Source organism: Ranitomeya variabilis, chromosome 4 (genome assembly GCF_051348905.1).
Source record: "Ranitomeya variabilis isolate aRanVar5 chromosome 4, aRanVar5.hap1, whole genome shotgun sequence".
NCBI classification, from domain to species: Eukaryota; Metazoa; Chordata; class Amphibia; order Anura; family Dendrobatidae; genus Ranitomeya; species Ranitomeya variabilis.
Window position 1 is genome coordinate 269765606 of NC_135235.1, and position 22103 is coordinate 269787708.

General features: G+C 46.2%; 1 protein-coding gene across 1 annotated transcript; it reads left to right on the forward strand.

Moving 5' to 3' along the window:
- The first annotated feature begins 488 nt into the window (after window positions 1-488).
- Window positions 489-20917, forward strand: PAFAH1B2 (platelet activating factor acetylhydrolase 1b catalytic subunit 2). Its single transcript, XM_077249853.1, has 6 exons — window positions 489-624; window positions 10950-11045; window positions 16685-16774; window positions 17806-17922; window positions 18236-18358; window positions 19454-20917. Exons 2-6 carry the CDS (start codon window positions 10965-10967, stop codon window positions 19730-19732), a joined length of 690 nt encoding a protein of 229 aa, XP_077105968.1. The 5' UTR covers window positions 489-624; window positions 10950-10964; the 3' UTR covers window positions 19733-20917.
- The last annotated feature ends 1186 nt before the right edge of the window (window positions 20918-22103 follow it).

The window sequence follows — 22103 nt, forward strand, 5'->3', positions numbered from 1 at the left end:
CACTGCACCTGCCCAAGGCTGGAGAAAAGAGCGCAGGCGCCGGCTGATTTCAAACCAGCACTGAGGAGGCGGCGCCAAGAATATGTGAGTGACGGCTGTGTGGCGACTGCAGCAGGGGGAAAGGCCGGCCTCCAGGACTGAAGAAAGGCATTTAGGACAAATTGCAAAACGGATTATTTCTGCAGTTACAGCACCCAGAACTAAAAGAGCCACCTTGTCAGAATGCAGCATTACTGCTGCACCAGGTGGCTCTTTTAGTTAAAAATGCCTGGGGGGGGCGACAGGTACAATACTGTGATAATGCTGCTCCCGGCCACTAGGGGCGCAGTGATCCCAGGTATCTGCGGCAGGCGCCCTGCACTGTGCAGCTTGTCTCCGCCCCGTAGACTTTTCTTTAGCATCCTTTGTCCCCGCCCACAATGACGATCACGCCTCTTTGGCGTCGCTCTGCGCCTGCCTCTCTGGTACTGTCTCGTACGTCACTTCCGGGAGCTGTCATTGGTCCCACCATTCCTAATCCTAACCAGAGCAGGCGGAAGTGACGTAGGAAGCGGCGGTAGCGCCAGCAGGAGTCGAACCGGGAGTCCCTTTAGACCGGAAGGGGTGGAGTTACCGGAGAACCGAGTGAGTGACGTCATGAGAATCCGCATTTTCTGTTGTAGCGGATGAGATGCGTGTGTCGGTGATAGACGGTCGGGTGGCAGCGCGGGAGCTGCGGACTCGTCCATTGTGTGTAGGGGTGGGGGAGCCCGGCGGGCTGGGTAGTGCTGGGGCTCATAGAGATGACTGAGCCGGGGCCGGCAGTGAGGAGGCGTCCTCCCCAGCGTGTATGGACAGATCTATAGATACATTACACACCCGCGTACATACTGTATACACATCTATGTATGTATTACGTACGCACACCTCTATATACATTATATACACGTGTGTGTGTATATATATATATATATATATATATATATATATATATATATATATATTTATATACATACTGTGTATATATATATATATATATATATATACTAGATGGTGACCCGATTCTAACGCATCGGGTGTTCTAGAACATGCATGTCCACGTAGTATATTGCCCAGCCACGTAGTATATTGCCCAGCCACGTAGTATATTGCCCAGCCACGTAGTATATTGCCCAGCCACGCAGTATATTGCCCAGCCACGTAGTATATTGCCCAGCCACGCAGTATATTGCCCAGCCACGTAGTATATTGCCCAGTCACGTAGTATATTGCCCAGCCACGTAGTATATTGCCCAGCCACGTAGTATATTGCCCAGCCACGCAGTATATTGCCCAGCCACGTAGTATATTGCCCAGCCACGTAGTATATTGCCCAGCCACGTAGTATATTGCCCAGCCACGTAGTATATTGCCCAGCCACGTAGTATATTGCCCAGCCACGCAGTATATTGCCCAGCCACGTAGTATATTGCCCAGCCACGTAGTATATTGCCCAGCCACGTAGTATATTGCCCAGCCACGTAGTATATTGCCCAGCCACGTAGTATATTGCCCAGCCACGTAGTATATTGCCCAGCCACGTAGTATATTGCCCAGCCACGTAGTATATTGCCCAGCCACGTAGTATATTGCCCAGCCACGTAGTATATTGCCCAGCCACGCAGTATATTGCCCAGCCACGCAGTATATTGCCCAGCCACGTAGTATATTGCCCAGCCACGTAGTATATTGCCCAGCCACGTAGTATATTGCCCTGCCACGTAGTATATTGCCCTGCCACGTAGTATATTGCCCTGCCACGTAGTATATTGCCCTGCCACGTAGTATATTGCCCTGCCACGTAGTATATTGCCCAGCCACGTAGTATATTGCCCAACTATGTAGTATATTGCACAGAGCCACGTAGTATATTGCCCAGCCACGTAGTATATTGCCCAGCCACGTAGTATATTGCCCAGCCACGTAGTATATTGCCCAGCCACGTAGTATATTGCCCAGCCACGTAGTATATTGCCCAGCCACGTAGTATATTGCCCAGCCACGTAGTATATTGCCCAGCCACGTAGTATATTGCCCAGCCACACAGTATATTGCCCAGTGACGTAGTATATTGCACAGAGCCACGTAGAATATTGCCCAGCCACGTAGTATATTGCCCAGCCACGTAGTATATTGCCCTGCCACGTAGTATATTGCCCAACTATGTAGTATATTGCACAGAGCCACGTAGTATATTGCACAGAGCCACGTAGTATATTGCACAGAGCCACGTAGTATATTGCCCAGCCACGTAGTATATTGCCCAGCCACGTAGTATATTGCCCAGCCACGTAGTATATTGCCCAGCCACGTAGTATATTGCCCTGCCACGTAGTATATTGCCCAGCCACACAGTATATTGCCCAGTGACGTAGTATATTGCCCAGAGCCACGTAGAATATTGCCCAGCCACGTAGTATATTGCCCAGCCACGTAGTATATTGCCCTGCCACGTAGTATATTGCCCTGCCACGTAGTATATTGCCCTGCCACGTAGTATATTGCCCAGCCACGTAGTATATTGCCCTGCCACGTAGTATATTGCCCTGCCACGTAGTATATTGCCCAGCTACATAGTATATTGCCCAGCCACGTATGTCACAGGTTAAAAAAAAACATATACTCCCCTTCCGAGGGCCCCTTGTAGTCCTGTCGCCTGTCGGCAGCTTCCGGTCCCAGGGTTGGTATGAGCGCAGGACCTGTGATGACTTTGCGGTCACATGACCGTGACGTCATGGCAGGTCCTTCTCACATACCATCCTTGCCACCGGAACCTGCCGCTTGCATATAATGATTTTTTATTTTTTTAATTATTTTCAACATTAGATCTTTTTACTATTGACGATGCATAGGCAGCATCAATAGTAAAAACTTGGTCACACAGGGTTAATAGCGGCGGTAACGGAGTGAGATTCCCGTGGCATAACGCGGTCCATTACCGCTGGCATTAACCCTGTGTGAGTGGTGACTGCGGGGAGTATGGAGCGTGCGCTGGGCACTGACTGCAGGGGAGTAGGGAGGGACTAATCGGACTGTGCCCGTCGCTGATTGGTCGCGGCAGCCATGACAGGCAGCTGGCGAGACCAATCAGCGACGCGGGATTTCCGTGACGGAAGTTGCCGACAGAAAGACGGACAGAAAGACAGAAGTACCCCTTAGACATTTATATATATAGATATATACACTGTATCCAAGCATATATATATGTTACACACCCGCGTACATACTGTATACACATCTATGTATATATTACGCACATACACCTCTACATACATTATATACACACGCATATATATATATATATATATATATATATGTATACACTACACACTGTATCCAAGCATACATATATATTACACACCTGCGTACATACTGTATACACATCTAATGTATATATATTACCCACACACAACTCTATATACATTATATACACACGCATATATATATTACACTACACACTATATCCAAGCATACATATATATTACACACCTGCGTACATACTGTATACACATCTAATGTATATATATTACCCACACACAACTCTATATACATTATATACACACGCATATATATATTACACTACACACTATATCCAAGCATACATATATATTACACACCTGCGTACATACTGTATACACGTCTAATGTATATATATTACCCACACACAACTCTATATACATTATATACACACGCATATATATATTACACTACACACTATATCCAAGCATATATATATATTACACACCCGCGTACATACTGTATACACATCTATGTATGTATTACGTACACACACCTCTATATACATTATATACACACGCATATATATATACATTACACACTATATCCAAGCATATATATATATATATATATATATATATTACACACCATACATACTGTATACACATCTATATATGTTTATATTACACACACATCTAATTCAAATAAGCTTTATTGGCAGGGACAAATAAACACTAGTTTTGCCAACGCACATATAGAGTGGGGACGATGGACGGGGCACATCCGAGGTGGGGGCTGCGGAGGTCTGTGGCATATCATAGCTCTCCCTCTCCTAGTCTATGACCAGCACTCACATACTGTTCTGCTATCTCCACCTCTCCCTCTATAATATATATTATATATTATGCACTTCATCCAAGCATACATACAGATATGTATACTCACATCTACAGACACCGCTATATCTATATATACATACATATTACACGCTATGCAAGAATACACACATATATAGCCACATATTAATACACATACATTGCAATATACACAGTACATACATACTTATACACACATAGATCTCTCTGTGTGTAATGTATATATTTCCAGTGTTTATTTCTGTTAATGTTGATGATTATGGCTTACAGCCAATGAAAACCCAGAAGTCATTATCTCAGTAAATTAGAATACATTATAACACCAGCTTGAAACATTATTTTAATATCGGAAATGTTCCCTACTGAAATGTATATTCAGTAAATGCCCTCAATACTTGGTCGGGCTCCTTTTGCATCAATTACTGCATCAATGCAGCGTGGCATGGAGGTGATCAGCACCTGTATATCTATATATACACACGTATCTAGACACACTCATACTGTATAGATATTTCACATATATACACACACACATCACAGTCCGGGCCTCATGATCTGGGTGCAGACCCCCGATTGTTGCTCTTGCTGCTGTCCCTCGTGTGATCAGCGCATGGTCGCATTGCTCTGTGCATGCTGCCGTTACTGCCTGCTTTTCGCCTGTACAGAGTGCTAGGATATGGTGTAACACCACGGTCTCAGTCTCATCCTAAGAATGGAGGGACTGTAGCGGTCACCAGTCCTCCTCTGCTCCCTTCCTCCTGTGCAGGGAGCTGCTGCTCAGTTTAAAGAGTTTTTTCTCATCTTCTTTCATGGGTAAAATTGTAAAGTTTGGAAAAACGGTCAATTTGCAATTTATTGATTAACAATCTCCGTTCTCAAGAAGAGAAGTATTGTTTGCAGCTTGTTACCTAGGTGACCGGCGGTCTGATCAGCAGTGGTCGGTCTCCTAGGCAGCCAGAGTATTGCTCTTGGGTGCCCCAGAACCAGAGCTTCATTCCACTCGCAGCATCGGAGAGCGCACAGTCTGGACCAACATTGATGCCACGCTGCTTGGTCTGAACGGTCAGGCCAGCTGGGGGAAGGGTAGCGGTGCGCCCCTGCAGGGGAAGGTGGGAATAACTCTTTTACGACCTCTGTGATCCCAACAATTCTGAGAATGAAGGGACCGCAGCTTTCAGTCTTCCCCAGAGCAGAGGCCGCCCCACCTGCTGTAGGGAGGCGTCAGGATGGAAAGCTTTGATCATTAGTCTGCTGCCAGCTGCAGATCCCTTCACTCTCAGGGTCCTCAGCCATCATGTGGCATTGCTCATCCTAGCGATTCACCATCACCTGCATAAAAGCCGACATTCATACCGGCCCACGGACAGCATTTATTACCTATGCACAGTGTGAGTGATCGATGTCCCATCACTTGGGTTCGCACCCGTTGATCGGGGTCCCGTGCCCCTGTTGATAGAGTGGTGGTCACACGTGCACTGCCGATCCAGTTATTATCTGCAGGACCGATGCTGAGCTCAGATATGTCAGTAAGGAGTAAAGTGCGCAGCGCTGGGTTACTGCACAGAGCGACATCTCACGACAGTGCACAAGGTTTTGCGCTTTTACAGCGATGAGGGTCGTGGGGTTCCGCTCTGCATGCCGAGAGTCCACAACCCGGAACTTCTGACCCAACTTTTGCTAGAAAGACCGGTCCGTTAGGGGCATTAGAGACTGTACTGACCACTTCTGGTGACGGCTGCGGTTTATGGCTCTTTATCCAGGAGGAAAAAAGCGTTTATGTAGGAGAAAGGCTTCCTACAAGGGAGACTCGGGTTCCTCGCGGTGTGCATGTCTATTCAGTGTGTCCAGCAAAATGAATAATTCATCTTCTCTGTCACTGGAGAGCGGCAGTGTTGATGTTCTGTATCCTGGAGGTGCAGCATTGTCGCTGCCGCCGCAGCATTGTCACCCTGGGAAGTGTGATTTTTATTTTTTGCCCTATTTTAAAGGGGTTGTTTTGGGATTTTTACAAATTGTAATTATGCCAAATAATGGTATAAAATATTAGCAATAGCATTACCCGGCTATCCATTACCCTGATGGATATGCCGCAATAACTACATGGATGCCGTTCATGTGACCGCCGCAGCCAATCAAAAGCATTGGTTGTAACTTTTGGATGAACAGCGTTGTGACCACTGAGGACAGCGATTTGCGACGGCGGTCACATAATTGATGGACATAGTGACCTCGGTTCACGACCTGTGGGGTCCATCAGAGCTGGGTGATTAAATAGATGAGTAATCCTTTTTTTTATTTTTCACCAATTGTTGCCCAATTAAATACAACTTTAATAATTTCCACGATAAATACTGCAGCAATGTTGCCATGCGCATCCTTCAAGGGGTCGCTGAAGTCAATCATTTTACGTATGTTGGTATTACAGATGCACTAAAGCCTCATTCAGACGTCCGCTTATCATGGTCCGAATACGGCACCATAAGTTCACCGCCTCCTAGGCATATATGAGGCTGTCGGGTTCATGATTGGAGAACTGCAGCCACTCCCTGCGTCATGGGGCCATACACTGACATCTAAATGAGCCATAAGTAACAGTCTGCAAGCTTCATTTCTTCTCAGACCCACTGATATGTAGTGTGCAGTGTTACAGAAGTTAGAGGTTTTACCTTGTGGGAGTGTCTCTCTCTGTGACATAGGCTGGATGTAAGGTTTGTGTGTATCCAGGGTCGTGCTTTCTTTATTAGCTCATTTTCAGCTCTGTATCAATCCTGCACTTATTTCTTCTTCTTGTGCTTTGCTCTAGGTCTATAGAGTTTTTTTCCCTCTGCCCTCCCTGAGACTATACATGCTTTCCTGTAGGTCTATAGACTTTTTTTCTCTGCCCTCCCTGAGACTATACAGGTCCTTCTCAAAAAATTAGCATATAGTGTTAAATTTCATTATTTACCATAATGTAATGATTACAATTAAACTTTCATATACTATAGATTCATTATCCACCAACTGAAATTTGTCAGGTCTTTTATTGTTTTAATACTGATGATTTTGGCCTACAACTCCTGATAACCCACAAAACCTGTCTCAATAAATTAGCATATCAAGAAAAGGTTCTCTAAATGACCTATTACCCTAATCTTCTGAATCAACTAATTAACTCTAAACACATGCAAAAGATACCTGAGGCTTTTAAAAACTCCCTGCCTGGTTCATTACTCAAAACCCCCATCATGGGTAAGACTAGCGACCTGACAGATGTCAAGAAGGCCATCATTGACACCCTCAAGCAAGAGGGTAAGACCCAAAAAGAAATTTCTCAACAAATAGGCTGTTCCCAGAGTGCTGTATCACTCAATGGTAAGTCTGTTGGAAGGAAACAATGTGGCAGAAAACGCTGTACAACGAGAAGAGGTGACCGGACCCTGAGGAAGATTGTGGAGAAGGACCGATTCCAGACCTTGGGGAACCTGAGGAAGCAGTGGACTGAGTCTGGTGTGGAAACATCCAGAGCCACCGTGCACAGGCGTGTGCAGGAAATGGGCTACAGGTGCCGCATTCCCCAGGTAAAGCCACTTTTGAACCATAAACAGCGGCAGAAGCGCCTGACCTGGGCTACAGAGAAGCAGCACTGGACTGTTGCTAAGTGGTCCCAAGTACTTTTTTCTGATGAAAGCAAATTTTGCATGTCATTCGGAAATCAAGGTGCCAGAGTCTGGAGGAAGACTGGGGAGAAGGAAATGCCAAAATGCCTGAAGTCCAGTGTCAAGTACCCACAGTCAGTGATGGTGTGGGGTGCCATGTCAGCTGCTGGTGTTGGTCCACTGTGTTTCATCAAGGGCAGGGTCAATGCAGCTAGCTATCAGGAGATTTTGGAGCACTTCATGCTTCCATCGGCTGAAATGCTTTATGGAGATGAAGATTTCATTTTTCAGCACGACCTGGCACCTGCTCACAGTGCCAAAACCACTGGTAAATGGTTTACTGACCATGGTATTACTGTGCTCAATTGGCCTGCCAACTCTCCTGACCTGAACCCCATAGAGAATCTGTGGGATATTGTGAAGAGAAAGTTGAGAGACGCAAGACCCAACACTCTGGATGAGCTTAAGGCCGCTATTGAAGCATCCTGGGCCTCCATAACATCTCAGCAGTGTCACAGGCTGATTGCCTCCATGCCACGCCGCATTGAAGCAGTCATTTCTGCCAAAGGATTCCCGACCAAGTATTGAGGGCATAACTGAACATTATTATTTGATGGTTTTTTTGTTTGGTATTAAAAAACACTTTTATTTGATTGGTCGGGTGAAATATGCTAATTTATTGAGACAGGTTTTTTGGGTTATCAGGAGTTGTATGCCAAAATCATCAGTATTAAAACAATAAAAGACCTGACAAATTTCAGTTGGTGGATAATGAATCTATAGTATATGAAAGTTTAATTGTAATCATTACATTATGGTAAATAATGAAATTTAACACTATATGCTAATTTTTTGAGAAGGACCTGTACATGCTTTCCCCTCTCTCCCCTGTAGATCTGTGTAAAACCCACTCCCTGGTGCTATTTCTAAGGCAGAGTTCACATGATTGAATGCATTGTAGCCTACATTCTACTGCACATGGATGATTTCCATGTGGACCCCAGGTCCGGGGAAGCATTTCCGGCGATGCGCGCACTACAGAGAAGATTTGCCAAATTCATTAAGTGGCGTGCACAACACTAGTCTTAATGAATCAGCTCCTTTAAATTCAGATGAGAGTATTTTTGATCAGCATGCCGTCCACACAACGAGTCGCACACCGACCAATGAAGGTTATTGTGCTGGTTGAGCACATTTGCTTTCACGTACATGTGGGGGGATAAAAGCACATTGTGCATTAGTGTCGTCCGTTTTGCAAGCCACGCCGTGCTATTTTCAATGGTCAGTTTTCCAGTGATGCTTCTACATATTCTACAGCTGCAGCAAATCTGCTGCTTTTCGCTTCTTAGCATTTTTCCGCTCTGGGTTTTGCATCAGTTTCCCGGGTGAGTAGGATGATGTCTGAGGATAGTGCAAGTGCTGATCAAAGGGGAGGTGATATTAATGGCCGGACACTGTGATCCCCCAGAATATAAATATATATATATACATACACACAGTGGCTACAAGTAGTATTCAACCCCCTGCAGATTTAGCAGGTTTACACATTTGGAATTAACTTGGCATTGTGACATTTGGACTGTAGATCAGCCTGGAAGTGTGAAATGCACTGCAGCAAAAAAGAATGTTATTTCTTTGTTTATTTTTTTTTTAAATTGGGAAAAGTTTTTTCAGAGGGTCATTTATTATTCAACCCCTCAACCCACCAGAATTCTGTTTGGTTCCCCTAAAGTATTAAGAAGTAGTTCAGGCACAAAGAACAATGAGCTTCACATGTTTGGATTAATTATCTCTTTTTCCAGCCTTTTCTGACTATTTAAGACCCTCCCCAAACTTGTGAACAGCACTCATACATGGTCAACATGGGAAAGACAAAGGAGCATTCCAAGGCCATCAGAGACAAGATCGTGGAGGGTCACAAGGCTGGCAAGGGGTACAAAACCCTTTCCAAGGAGTTGGGCCTACCTGTCTCCACTGTTGGGAGCATCATCCGGAAGTGGAAGGCTTATGGAACTACTGTTAGCCTTCCACGGCCTGGACAGCCTTTGAAAGTTTCCTCCCGTGCCGAGGCCAGACTTGTCCGAAGAGTCAAGGCTAACCCAAGGACAACAAGGAAGGAGCTTCGGGAAGATCTCATGGCAGTGGGGACATTGGTTTCAGTCAATACCATAAGTAACGTACTCCACCGCAATGGTCTCCATTCCAGACGAGCCCGTAAGGTACCTTTACTTTCAAAGCGTCATGTCAAGGCTCGTCTACAGTTTGCTCATGATCACTTGGAGGACTCTGAGACTGACTGGTTCAAGGTTCTCTGGTCTGATGAGATCGAGATCTTTGGTGCCAACCACACACGTGACGTTTGGAGACTGGATGGCACTGCATAACGACCCCAAGAATACCATCCCTACAGTCAAGCATGGTGGTGGCAGCATCATGCTGTGGGGCTGTTTCTCAGCCAAGGGGCCTGGCCATCTGGTCCGCATCCATGGGAAGATGGATAGCACGGCCTACCTGGAGATTTTGGCCAAGAACCTCCGCTCCTCCATCAAGGATCTTAAGATGGGTCGTCATTTCATCTTCCAACAAGACAACGACCCAAAGCACACAGCCAAGAAAACCAAGGCCTGGTTCAAGAGGCAAAAAATCAAGGTGTTGCAGTGGCCTAGTCAGTCTCCTGACCTTAACCCAATTGAAAACTTGTGGAAGGAGCTCAAGATTAAAGTCCACATGAGACACCCAAAGAACCTAGATAACTTGGAGAAGATCTGCATGGAGGAGTGGGCCAAGATAACTCCAGAGACCTGTGCCGGCCTGATCAGGTCTTATAAAAGACGATTATTAGCTATAATTGCAAACAAAGGTTATTCCACAAAATACTAAACCTAGGGGTTGAATAATAATTGACCCACACTTTTATGTTTAAAATTTATAAAAATTTAACTGAGCAACAAAACTTTTTGGTTTGTAAGATTTATGCATCTGTTAATAAATCCTGCTCTTGTTTGAAGTTTGAAGGCTCTAACTTATTTGCATCTTATTAAAACTGCTAAATCTGCAGGGGGTTGAATACTACTTGTAGGCACTGTGTATGTATGTATATATATATATATATATATATATATATATATATATATATATATATACAATTACGGTATATAATGGGACTTTGTTTTCTTTGCAGTCCGATTCCTACATAATGAGTCAGGGGGACACGAACTCCGCTGCTGTCCCTCATGCGGCTGAGGACGTCCAGGGTGATGACCGCTGGCTTTCTCAGGTAAGAGATCTGCGAGTCTCGGATAATATGAGACTTCACGCTCTGATGTGCCATGGATAGAATAAACTCTTGGTTTGTGTCCTGAACTCTCTGAATTTAGCACATAGACATGATGGAGGCGACGGACATTAATCTAATGGATGGGACTACATTAAAGGGGTTGTCCACTTAAAAATTAGAAAGAAAAAAACCTCCCGAGTCCCACCTACTGGATCCCCACATCCTTTGCACCTCCGCACCACTGGCACCTTCCCCCTCCAGTGTCCTGGCCACCTCCTCTAGTCAATGAGCGGCCACATTCAGTCTGAGCTGGAGGAGAGATTGGCTGCAGCGGTCACACTCAGTCCTGACCTGGAAGGAAGAGTCTCGTACTTCTCTGTTCCGGCTCAGGTAGAACATATTCGCAGAAGGCAGGAGACTCGCTCAGCAGTACGGAGGTCTGGTATGTATCTGTTTTTTTAACTTTAGGATCACCATGAACCCACTTATAAATTAAGTAAAAATAGTGGACAACCCCTTTAAGACAACCCCTTTAACACAGTGTAGACTATTACTTCCAACATATCGTGGATGACGGAAGCTGCATGGTGTGGCCATTGCCAGCGCAACGATCGCTCGGCCACTTTTCCAGCCTTCTTTCTCGATCCTGATTGATTGGCAGTTGCCCCATCGGTGACCTCGGGGGGCATTGGAGGAGCTCGGGAGCACTGAATGTGACCAAATCTAGTGGTCCGGCCAGCTTCAAAGCTCCACACGCCAACTCTAAAGTGCCGAGCTGGTTAACTAGGAGACCGGCCAACACTAATAGACTGCAGCGGTGGCCGGTAGCTAGGCAACGAGCCGTAAACGATAGCATTAAAGATCCCTCTGCTCTTGAATAGAGGGGATTTTTCATAAACCATTCCCAAGCAGGTTGCAGGCTTCCCCCCAATGAATATAATGAGGATAGCCCTCGAATGTGGAGTGTCCTCATAGATTGGGTGCAGGAGCCGTCCGATCCCTTGTCAGCGTTCACATTGCCTATAAATTGCAGATCATTAACCCCTTCCCGACCTGTGACACAGCGTATGCGTCATGAAAGTCGGTGCCAATCCGACCTGTGACGCATATGCTGTGTCACAGAATGATCGCGTCCCTGCAGATCGGGTGAAAGGGTAAACTCCAATTTCACCCGATCTGCAGGGACAGGGGGAGTGGTACTTTAGCCCGGGGGGGTGGCTTTGCCCCCACGTGGCTACAATCGCTCTGATTGGCTGTTGAAAGTGCAACAGCCAATCAGAGCAATTTGTAATATTTCACCTATGAAAAGTGGTGAAATATTACAATCCAGCCATGGCCGATGCTGCAATATCATCGACCATGGCTGGAAACCCTGATCTCCCCCCACCGCCACCTATCTCCTCCCCAGTCCTCCGTTCTGTGGTCCGCTCCCCTCCGTCCTCCTGTCCGCTCCACCCGTGCTCCGATCCACCCCCCACCCCCTCATACTTACCGAGCCTCCCGGTGTCCGTCCGTCTCCTCCATGGGCGCCGCCATCTTCCAAAATGGCGGGTGCATGCACAGTGCGCCCGCCGAATCTGCCGGCCGGCAGATTCGTTCCATGTACATTTTGATCACTGTGATAAAACCTATCACAGTGATCAAAATAAAAAAAAATAGTAAATGAACCCCCCCCTTTATCACCCCCATAGGTAGGGACAACAATAAAATAAAGAAAATATTTTTTTTAATTTTTTTTTCCGTTAGGGCTAGGGTTAGAACTAGGGTTAGGGCTAGAGTTAGAACTAGGGTTCGAACTAGGGTTAGGGTTAGGCTATGCACACGTGTTCTGGTCCTCTGCGGATTTTTCCGCAGCGGATTTGATAAATCCGCAGTGCAAAACCGCTGCGGATTTATCGCGAGTTCACCGTGGTTTTCCTGCGGTTTTTCTGCGGATTTCACTGCGGTTTTACAACTGCGGTTTTCTATTGGAGCAGTTGTAAAACTGCTGCGGAATCCGCAGAAAGAAGTGACATGCTGCGGAATGTAAACCGCTGCGTTTCCGCGCAGTTTTTTCCGCAGCATGTGCACAGCGTTTTTTGTTACCCAAAGGTTTACATCGAACTATAAACTCATGGGATCCGCAGCGTTTTCCGCAGCGTGTGCTCATAGCCTTAGAATTAGGCTATGTGCACACTGTGTGGATTTGGCTGCGGATCCGCAGCGGATTGGCCGCTGCGGATTCGTAGCAGTTTTCCAACAGGTTTACAGTTCCATGTAAACCTATGGAAAACCAAATCCGCTGTGCCCATGGTGCGGAAAATACCGCGCGGAAACGCTGCGTTGTATTTTCCACAGCATGTCAATTCTTTGTGCGGATTCCGCAGCGTTTTACACCTGTTCCTCAATAGGAATCCGCAGGTGAAATCCGCACAAAAAACACTGGAAATCCATGGTAAATCCGCAGGTAAAACGCAGTGCCTTTTACCTGCGGATTTTTCAAAAATGGTGCGGAAAAATTTCACACGAATCCGCAACGTGGGCACATAGCCTTAGGGTTAGGGTTGGAATTAGAGTTAGGGTTGGAATTAGGGATAGGGTTGGAAATAGGGTTAAGATTAGGCTTGTGGTTAGGGTTATGGTTAGGGGTGTGTTGGGGTTAGGGTTGTGGTTAGGATTAGGGTTATGGGTGTGTTGGGGTTAGGGTTGTGGTTAGGGGTGTGTTGGGGTTAGGGTTGTGGTTAGGGTTATGGCTAGAGTTGGGATTAGGGTTAGGGGTGTGTTGGGGTTAGTGTTGGAGTTAGAATTGAAGGGTTTCCACTGTTTAGGCACATCAGGGGTCTCCAAACGCAACATGGCGCCACCATTGATTCCAGCCAATCTTGCGTTCAAAAAGTCAAATGGTGCTCCCTCCCTTCCGAGCCCCGACGTGCGCCCAAACAGTGGTTTACACCCACATATGGGGTACCAGCATACTCGGGACAAACTGGGCAACAACTATTGGGGTCCAATTTCTCCTTTTACCCTTGTGAAAATAAAAAATTGCTTGCTAAAACATCATTTTTGAGGAAAGAAAAATGATTTTTTATTTTCACGGCTCTGCGTTGTAAACTTCTGTGAAGCACTTGGGGGTTCAAAGTGCTCACCACTTATCTACATAAGTTCCTTGGGGGATCTAGTTTCCAAAATGGGGTCACTTGTGGGGGGTTTCTACTGTTTAGGCACATCAGGGGCTCTGCAAATGCAACGTGACGCCCGCAGACCATTCCATCAAAGTCAGCATTTCAAAACATCACTACTTCCCTACCGAGCCCCGACGTGTGCCCAAACAGTGGTTTACCCCCACATATGGGGTATCGGCATACTCGGGACAAACTGGGCAACAACTTTTGGGGTCCAATTTCTCCTGTTACTCTTGTGAAAATAAAAAATTGCGGGCTAAAAAATAATTTTTGAGGAAAGAAAAATGGATTTTTTATTTTCACAGCTCTGCGTTATAAACTTCTGTGAAGCACTTGGGGGTTTAAAGTGGTCACCGCACATCTAGATTAGTTCCATGGGAGGTCTAGTTTCCAAAATGGGGTCACATGTGGGGGAGCTCCAATGTTTAGGCACACAGGGTCTCTCCAAACGCGACGTGGTGTCCGCTAACAATTGGAGCTAATTTTTCATTCAAAAAGTCAAATGGCGCTCCTTCCCTTCCGAGCCCTGCCGTGTGCCCAAACAGTGGTTTACCCCCACATGTGAGGTATCAGTGTACTCAGGAGAAATTGCCCAATACATTTTAGGATCAATTTTATCCTGCTGCCCATGTGGAAATGAACAAATTGAGGCTAAAAGAAATTTTTTTGTGAAAAAAAAAAAGTACTTTTTCATTTTTACGGATCAATTTGTGAAGCACCTGGGGGTTCAAAGTGCTCACTGTGCATCTAGATAAGTTCCTTGGGGGGTCTAGTTTTAAAAATGGGGTCACATGTGTGGGAGCTCCAATGTTTAGGCACACGGGGGCTCTCCAAACGCAACATGGTGTCCGCTAACGATTGGAGCTAATTTTTCATTCAAAAAGTCAAATGGCGCTCCTTCCCTTCCGAGCCTTGCCTTGTGCACAAACAGTGGTTTACCCCCACATGTGAGGTGTCAGTGTACTCAGGAGAAATTGCCCAATAAATTTTAGGATCCATTTTATCCTGTTGCCCATGTGGAAATGAACAAATTGAGGCTAAAATAATTTTTTTTGTGAAAAAAAAAGTACTTTTTCATTTTTACGGATCAATTCGTGAAGCACCTGGGGGTTCAAAGTGCTCACTGTGCATCTAGATAAGTTCCTTGGGGGGTCTAGTTTCAAAAATGGGGTCACATGTGTGGGAGCTCCAATGTTTAGGCACACGGGCTCTCCAAACACGACATGGTGTCCGCTAACAATGGAGATAATTTTTCATTCAAAAGTCAAATGGCGCTTCTTCCATTCCGAGCCTTACCATGTGCCCAAACAGTGGTTTGTGACCACATATGAGGTATCGGCGTACTCAGGAGCAATTGCCCAACACATTTTAGGATCCATTTTATCCTGTTGCTCATGTGGAAATGAACAAATTGAGGCTAAAAGAATTTTTTTGTGAAAAAAAAGGACTTTTTCATTTTTACGGATCAATTTGTGAAGCACCTGGGGGTTTAAAGTGCTCACTATGCATCTAGATAAGTTCCTTGGGGGTTTAGTTTCCAGAATGGGGTCACTTGTGAGGGAGCTCCAATGTTTAGGCACACGGGGGCTCTCCAAACGCGACATGGTGTCCGCTAAAGATTGGAGCCAATTTTTCATTGAAATAGTCAAATGGCGCTCCTTCCCTTCCGAGCCCTGCCGTGCGCCCAAACAGTGGTTCCCCCCCCCCACATATGGGGTATCGGCGTACTCAGGACAAATTGTACAATAACTTTTGGGGTCCAGTTTCTCTTTTTACCCTTGGGAAAAAATAAAAAAATTGTTGCTAAAAGATCATTTTTGTGACTAAAAAGTTAAATGTTCATTTTTTCCTTCCATGTTGCTTCTGCTGCTGTGAAGCACCTGAAGGGTTAATAAACTTCTTGAATGTGGTTTTGAGCACCTTGAGGGGTGCAGTTTTTAGAATGGTGTCACTTTTGGGTATTTTCAGCCATATAGACCCCTCAAACTGACTTCAAATGTGAGGTGGTCCCTAAAAAAAATGGTTTTGTAAATTTTGCTGTAAAAATGAGAAATCGCTGGTCAAATTTTAACCCTTATAACTTCCTAGCAAAAAAAAATTTGGTTTCCAAAATTGTGCTGATGTAAAGTAGACATGTGGGAAATGTTATTTATTAACTATTTTGTGTCACATAACTCTCGTTTAACAGAATAAAAATTCAAAATTTGAAAATTGCGAAATTTTCTAAGTTTTAGCCAAATTTCCATTTTTTTCACAAATAAACGCAAAAATTATCGACCTAAATTTACCACTAACGTGAAGCCCAATATGTCACGAAAAAACAATCTCAGAACCGCTAGGATCCGTTGAAGCGTTCCTGAGTTATTACCTCATAAAGGGACACTGGTCAGAATTGCAAAAAACGGCAAGGTCATTAAGGCCAAAATAGGCTGGGTCATGAAGGGGTTAATGGACTGTTTGTTTTTCCGGCTTTTCCAGCATAACAGGTTTGTGTTAGACTGTAAGGACAAGGAGCCGGATGTTCTGTTTGTTGGCGACTCCATGGTGCAGCTGCTGCAGCAATATGAGGTACGAGGGCGACAGTCCACCACCGATGGGGCATCAATCGCGGCCATTAATGGGGCACGTCAGTTCTAGCAAGTCATCACTTCTCATCAGCGGACGGACCTCCACCGATTGCCAGAGCGAGAGTCCTGTAACGGTCGTCTGAATAAAATGGCAGCCGCCGCTCTCCATTCATAGCCTCTCTGGCTGGTGGACATAGACGAGTCCACGCTCGGTTCTCTCCATTACTCCCATAGACTTTGAACCTAGTGCTCGACTGTGAATCAGGAGACTGGTGGCCACTTTTGCAGACTAGTGGGGGTCATTCATAACTGTCTGGGGCCACAATACCCCTTTAACACTTTCACTTCATATATTTATATCATAAGTCGTCTCCATGCCTGTGATGCGGGGTCTGGAGCTGAGGCCGCATCTTTCCCCGCCCTTGATGGCTGATTTAGGCTACGTTCACATTCGCGGCGGGCGCCGCAGCGGCGCCGCATGCGTCATGCGCCCCTATATTTAACATGGGGGCTTATGGACATGCGTCGCACTTGCGTTTTGCGGCGCATGCTTCGCTGCGGCGCCTGCGTCCGGGCGCAGAGGACGCAGCAAGTTGCATTTTTGCTGCGTCCAAAATCAATTAAAAAAAGGACGCATGCGGCGCAAAACGCAGCGTTGTGCATGCGTTTTTGTTTGCGTTGTGCGCTGCGGCGCCGACGCTGCGGCGCACAACGCAAATGTGAACGTAGCCTTAACCAGCTGTCATGTGCCCCTAACAGCCGCGGGTGGATCAGAGCCGCACCCTCGGCTGTTAAACAGTTAAATCCCGCTGTCAGTCTCTAACAGCGGGATTTAACACTCGCCGGCCAGAAGCGCGTCACAAATCCCACTCATCAGCGCCCCTGTCACATGATCGGGGGTGCCAATGGGCTGTTACAACAGCTGGGGGTCTGAAGAAGACCCCTGTGCCTGTTATTGTGAAACTCCTGAGTTAGATTTCCTCATACATCTGACGTCCAAATAAAAAGATTATTATTTTTTTCTTGTTGCAGATTTGGAGGGAGCTGTTCTCTCCGCTTCACGCACTAAATTTCGGTATCGGTGGAGACACAACGCGCCACGTGCTATGGAGGCTTCAGAACGGAGAACTAGAGAATATCAAACCTAAGGTGAGCGGCAAACAGACCGTAACCTGTGCCAACGCCGTACACTGCGCCAATCTGCCACCAGTAAATTGGCTGTGGATTTCTAACGAATCGATTGGCCACAATCTGTCGCAATATTGAACGTGCTGCGGGTATAAAATCTGCACACAAGAATCGTTCTGCAGGGATTTTGTGACCATGGGGTAAAATATGTTGTAAATGTTTAGCAGAACGTCAGGATCGAGGCGCCAAATCCGGGACTTTTGGTAATTCTGCACTATGAGTTGTCCTCGGGTGACTTTCACGGATGCATTAATTAATTTTGTTTGTATAACAGGTTATTGTTTTGTGGATCGGCACCAATAATCATGAAAACACAGCTGAAGAGGTGGCGGGTGGAATAGAAGCCATCATAAGACTCATCAACACGCTGCAACCGCAAGCGAAGACCATCGTGATGGTATGTGATGGTCGCCCACACATTCTTCCCCACGGCTGGGCATCGTTCACGATAACGCAACGGTGCTCGTCTTGTTACACACAACAGGTCTGTCCATAATCAGATGCATCATCCGAGCCAGGATGTCTGCTGCCGTGCCTAATAACGGAGCCCACACATCTTAGAGTATTCCCATCTTAGACATTTAGGCTTCTTTTACACTTACCATGTTTTTTGCGGTCCGTATCGCCGCAATTTTCACGGTCTGCCGCAATAACAGACCCCAAAAAACGTGCGAATCTCCATTTTTCGGGTTCCCAGTGCTATAGCAAAAGTATTGGGGGGAAAAAAACAGCGTTCCGCAAAACCGGAAGTCACGGTGCACCGCAAAAACAAGCTTCCATTGTTTTTGCAGCCCCATTGATTTTCAATGGGGGCCGTGTCTGTAAGCCGTGAAAAAGATCGAGCAGGCTGTAAATATGGCGCACCGTGAAATTATTGCGGCCCGTTTTTGCAGCCCCATAGAAATCTTATTGGGACCGCAAAACAACGGTATGTGTAAAAGATGCCTTATGGTGCAGGCACCCCATCTATCTGTAGATCAGGGGTCCACACTCTTGTCTTTTGTGGCAACTGTGAATGGAGAGGTAGTTGAGTACGTGTAGAGAGAGGATATTTTTCTGCTCAAAAGTCCAGATCCTCATTGTTTTCAGTGGGGTTCTGGCTCATGTTCGGGTCCAGTTCTGGTACCTGAACCAAACTTTGGAATACAGTTCGGGTTGGGTATCTGATTCCGAACTTCCACGAGTCCGCTCATCTCTACTCATTACGGAAATACTGTGCACAGATCACCCGTATCCATTGTACATTGATTATCCTGGCGTAATGGCGCGATATATTAGGCAGCAAAGAAACAGTTTGCACTCTGACGTTTTTGTGTTGGGAGCAGGAAAAATGGACATTAAAATTTGCGTAAGTTTGCCAAGGGCTAAATTGTGGTGGCTAGATGACCGGGTACAAACTACAGGTACCCCCACGGGACCCCATCATATCTACACAACATTAGGGGTCCCAGTGTAATGGCTGGCTGCTGAATGTGTCCGTTTTCTCCTGCAGGGATTACTGCCCCGTGGAGAGAAGCCTAATCCCCTGCGGGAGAAGAACGCCCAGGTGAACCAGCTGCTGCGCTCCTGGCTCCCGCGTCTTCCCGGAGTTCAGCTCCTCGATGTAGATTTCGGATTTGTCCACTCGGACGGCGCCGTCTCCCGACACGACATGTTTGATTTCCTCCATCTCACGGCCGCCGGTTACACCAAGGTCTGCCGGCCACTTCACGAACTGATTATGCAACTCCTGGAGGAGACCCCAGAGGAAAAACAAGTCACTCTGGCCTGAGCCCCCTGGTTCCTCCTCACCCTGTCGTCAGTGTTACATCATTGGCTGCCCCCTCGTTCCCCTCCGTTCACTACCGTCGCCTCAGCTGTATATCTACATGCTCAGTGTATATACACAGGACTCGTACCCATCTGCCGATTCCTCGCTTTTCCTCGTTGTTGTCCCCCATTTATTGGACACGTGTGTCCCCGGTCGAGTCTGAGAGGCGCAATGATAGATGGATCCTAAAATCTGGGAGCAGCAAGAAGGCTATAACCTCCGAGTGGACCCTAAATCCTGTACAGAGCGACTGTGACCCCTCAGTGGGGTGGGATGATGTGGTGTGTAGTATATATGTAGGAGCCCACCACTCCGTGAGTGACAGCTGACTGGACCATTGTGAATTTTTTATTTTTTTTTTCATTGAATCTGACTGGTCGGTTTGGTAAATGGTGGGGCTACGTGGTGACTAGTGGGTCCCCCCGGCATCGGATGGTTAACCCATACATACAATCACCGGGTCATGGTTATAAAGCCTGCCGAGTGTTGGTGAGTTAACTCCTTCCCTGCCGGAGCGGCCTACGCCATATTGCAATTACTCCATCTTTCTTTTTATGGCTTGCTATTTTTTTTTTTGACCGTCCTCTCGCTGTGCGGTATATACGCAGCCTCGGAAATGTGAGACTATATATATCTATATGTAACGCTTGTCTGAACGTGTACGCTCGATAGCTTGGGTCTAGGGACCAAAGCTGGATTATGACCCACGAAGAGTTGGGCATTAGGGGTAGCGACATGCGGCTTAGAGAAGAAGCACAGAGCGGGGACTTCACCGTACCGGCGCAGAATTAGGGCCGAGATTGTGCCGGCGGAGTGGGGGGGGGGATGCCCTCTTGTGTTTAAGACGTGTCTGTACAGCTTTAAATCTCATTTGGTAGATCCCACCTCTAGAGCTTCTATGTACGGCGTAACGAGCCCGTCGTCCCGTCTTGTTGTTGTTGTGCGTTTGGAGCCGAATTATTAAAAAAAAAAAAAAATGACAGTGGAAACGCGGATCTCGGTCTTTATATCTGACACTTAATAGTGGCCGATCCAGAAATGAAAAAATGCAGGGCATGCTCCATTCTGGAGAGTCGCTAGAGACAATACTGCTGTACCGGGATCACGGCAAACAGGCATCTTCTAATAAAGATGGGAAAAACTAAAGGAGACTGATTATTTACTGGGGTGTCTGATCTACGAGAGCGGAAAAGGCCTGAGTACGGTACTTATCTTATCATGGCCTAAAATGGACATTGTCACTACTGATGAGCAAACGTGCTGGGAAAAGGTGTTATCTGAGCATGCTCTGGTGCTAACAGTGTGTCTTTGGCGTGCTCAAACAATATGTTCGAGTCCCCACGGCTGCATGTCTCGTGTCTGTTCGACAGCTGCAACACATGCAGGGATTACTTAACAAACAGGGACACTCGGGCAGCACCAGAGCATGCTCAGATAACACCTCATCCCGGCACGTTCGCCCATCACTAGTTATCACCCATCTGAAGGTTAAAGGGTAATATTGCAAAGTGATTGTAAAAACAAGCAACTTATTACAATTTACCTCCTTAATAATCATTTCTGTTCTCAAAAATAAAAGGATAGTGTTAGGGGCATGTTCACACCTGCTGTATCTTTTTTTTACTGGGCGTATGTGATGCATAAAATTTGCAGCATTTTACTGTACCATTATAACCAATGAGACGTCTGAAATCTCATGCACTTGCTGCATTTTTTTTTTTTTTACCTCCCCATGCATATTTTTACACGAACGTAAGTAAAAACCTCACAGTATTTTTATTTCCGCCACTCTGATTTTTGGTGCAGAAAAAAACCTGCAAAAAACGCCACGTGTGAACATAACATTACAGCTTCTTGCTTATGTTAATGGCCACTTCTGCAGTTTATCGGTGGTGGCCGGTGTCATAGGCAACGAGCGCAGCGCTTCCAAGCTCTTTGCTACAGAAGTTTCCAAGGTTAATTTAATCACTGGATTCAGCCATCTTCAGGGCTCCTGCTGCAGTCTCTGCACAATATCGCGCAGGTAAGGTGAGCGGCACAACCATGCCATCTATGTGAACTGTCAGTCGTCATGAGCGCACTATTTCCCGGGAAGTAGAGGAGTATTTCGCTTCTGAAGATCATGAAAGTATCAATCCCATAGACTTCTCATGATGGAGTATCAGCCTGCAATGCACACCACAACCACTAGGTGGCCACAAGTAGACACGTACAGCATAAACGTCTCCCAACAATATGAAATTGTTTAATTTTTTTTGAAGGATCACAGTAGGACGCGTCTGTTTGTTTTTCTTTAGCGGACTATCAGTAAAGGACAGTGAAAAGGCGCATT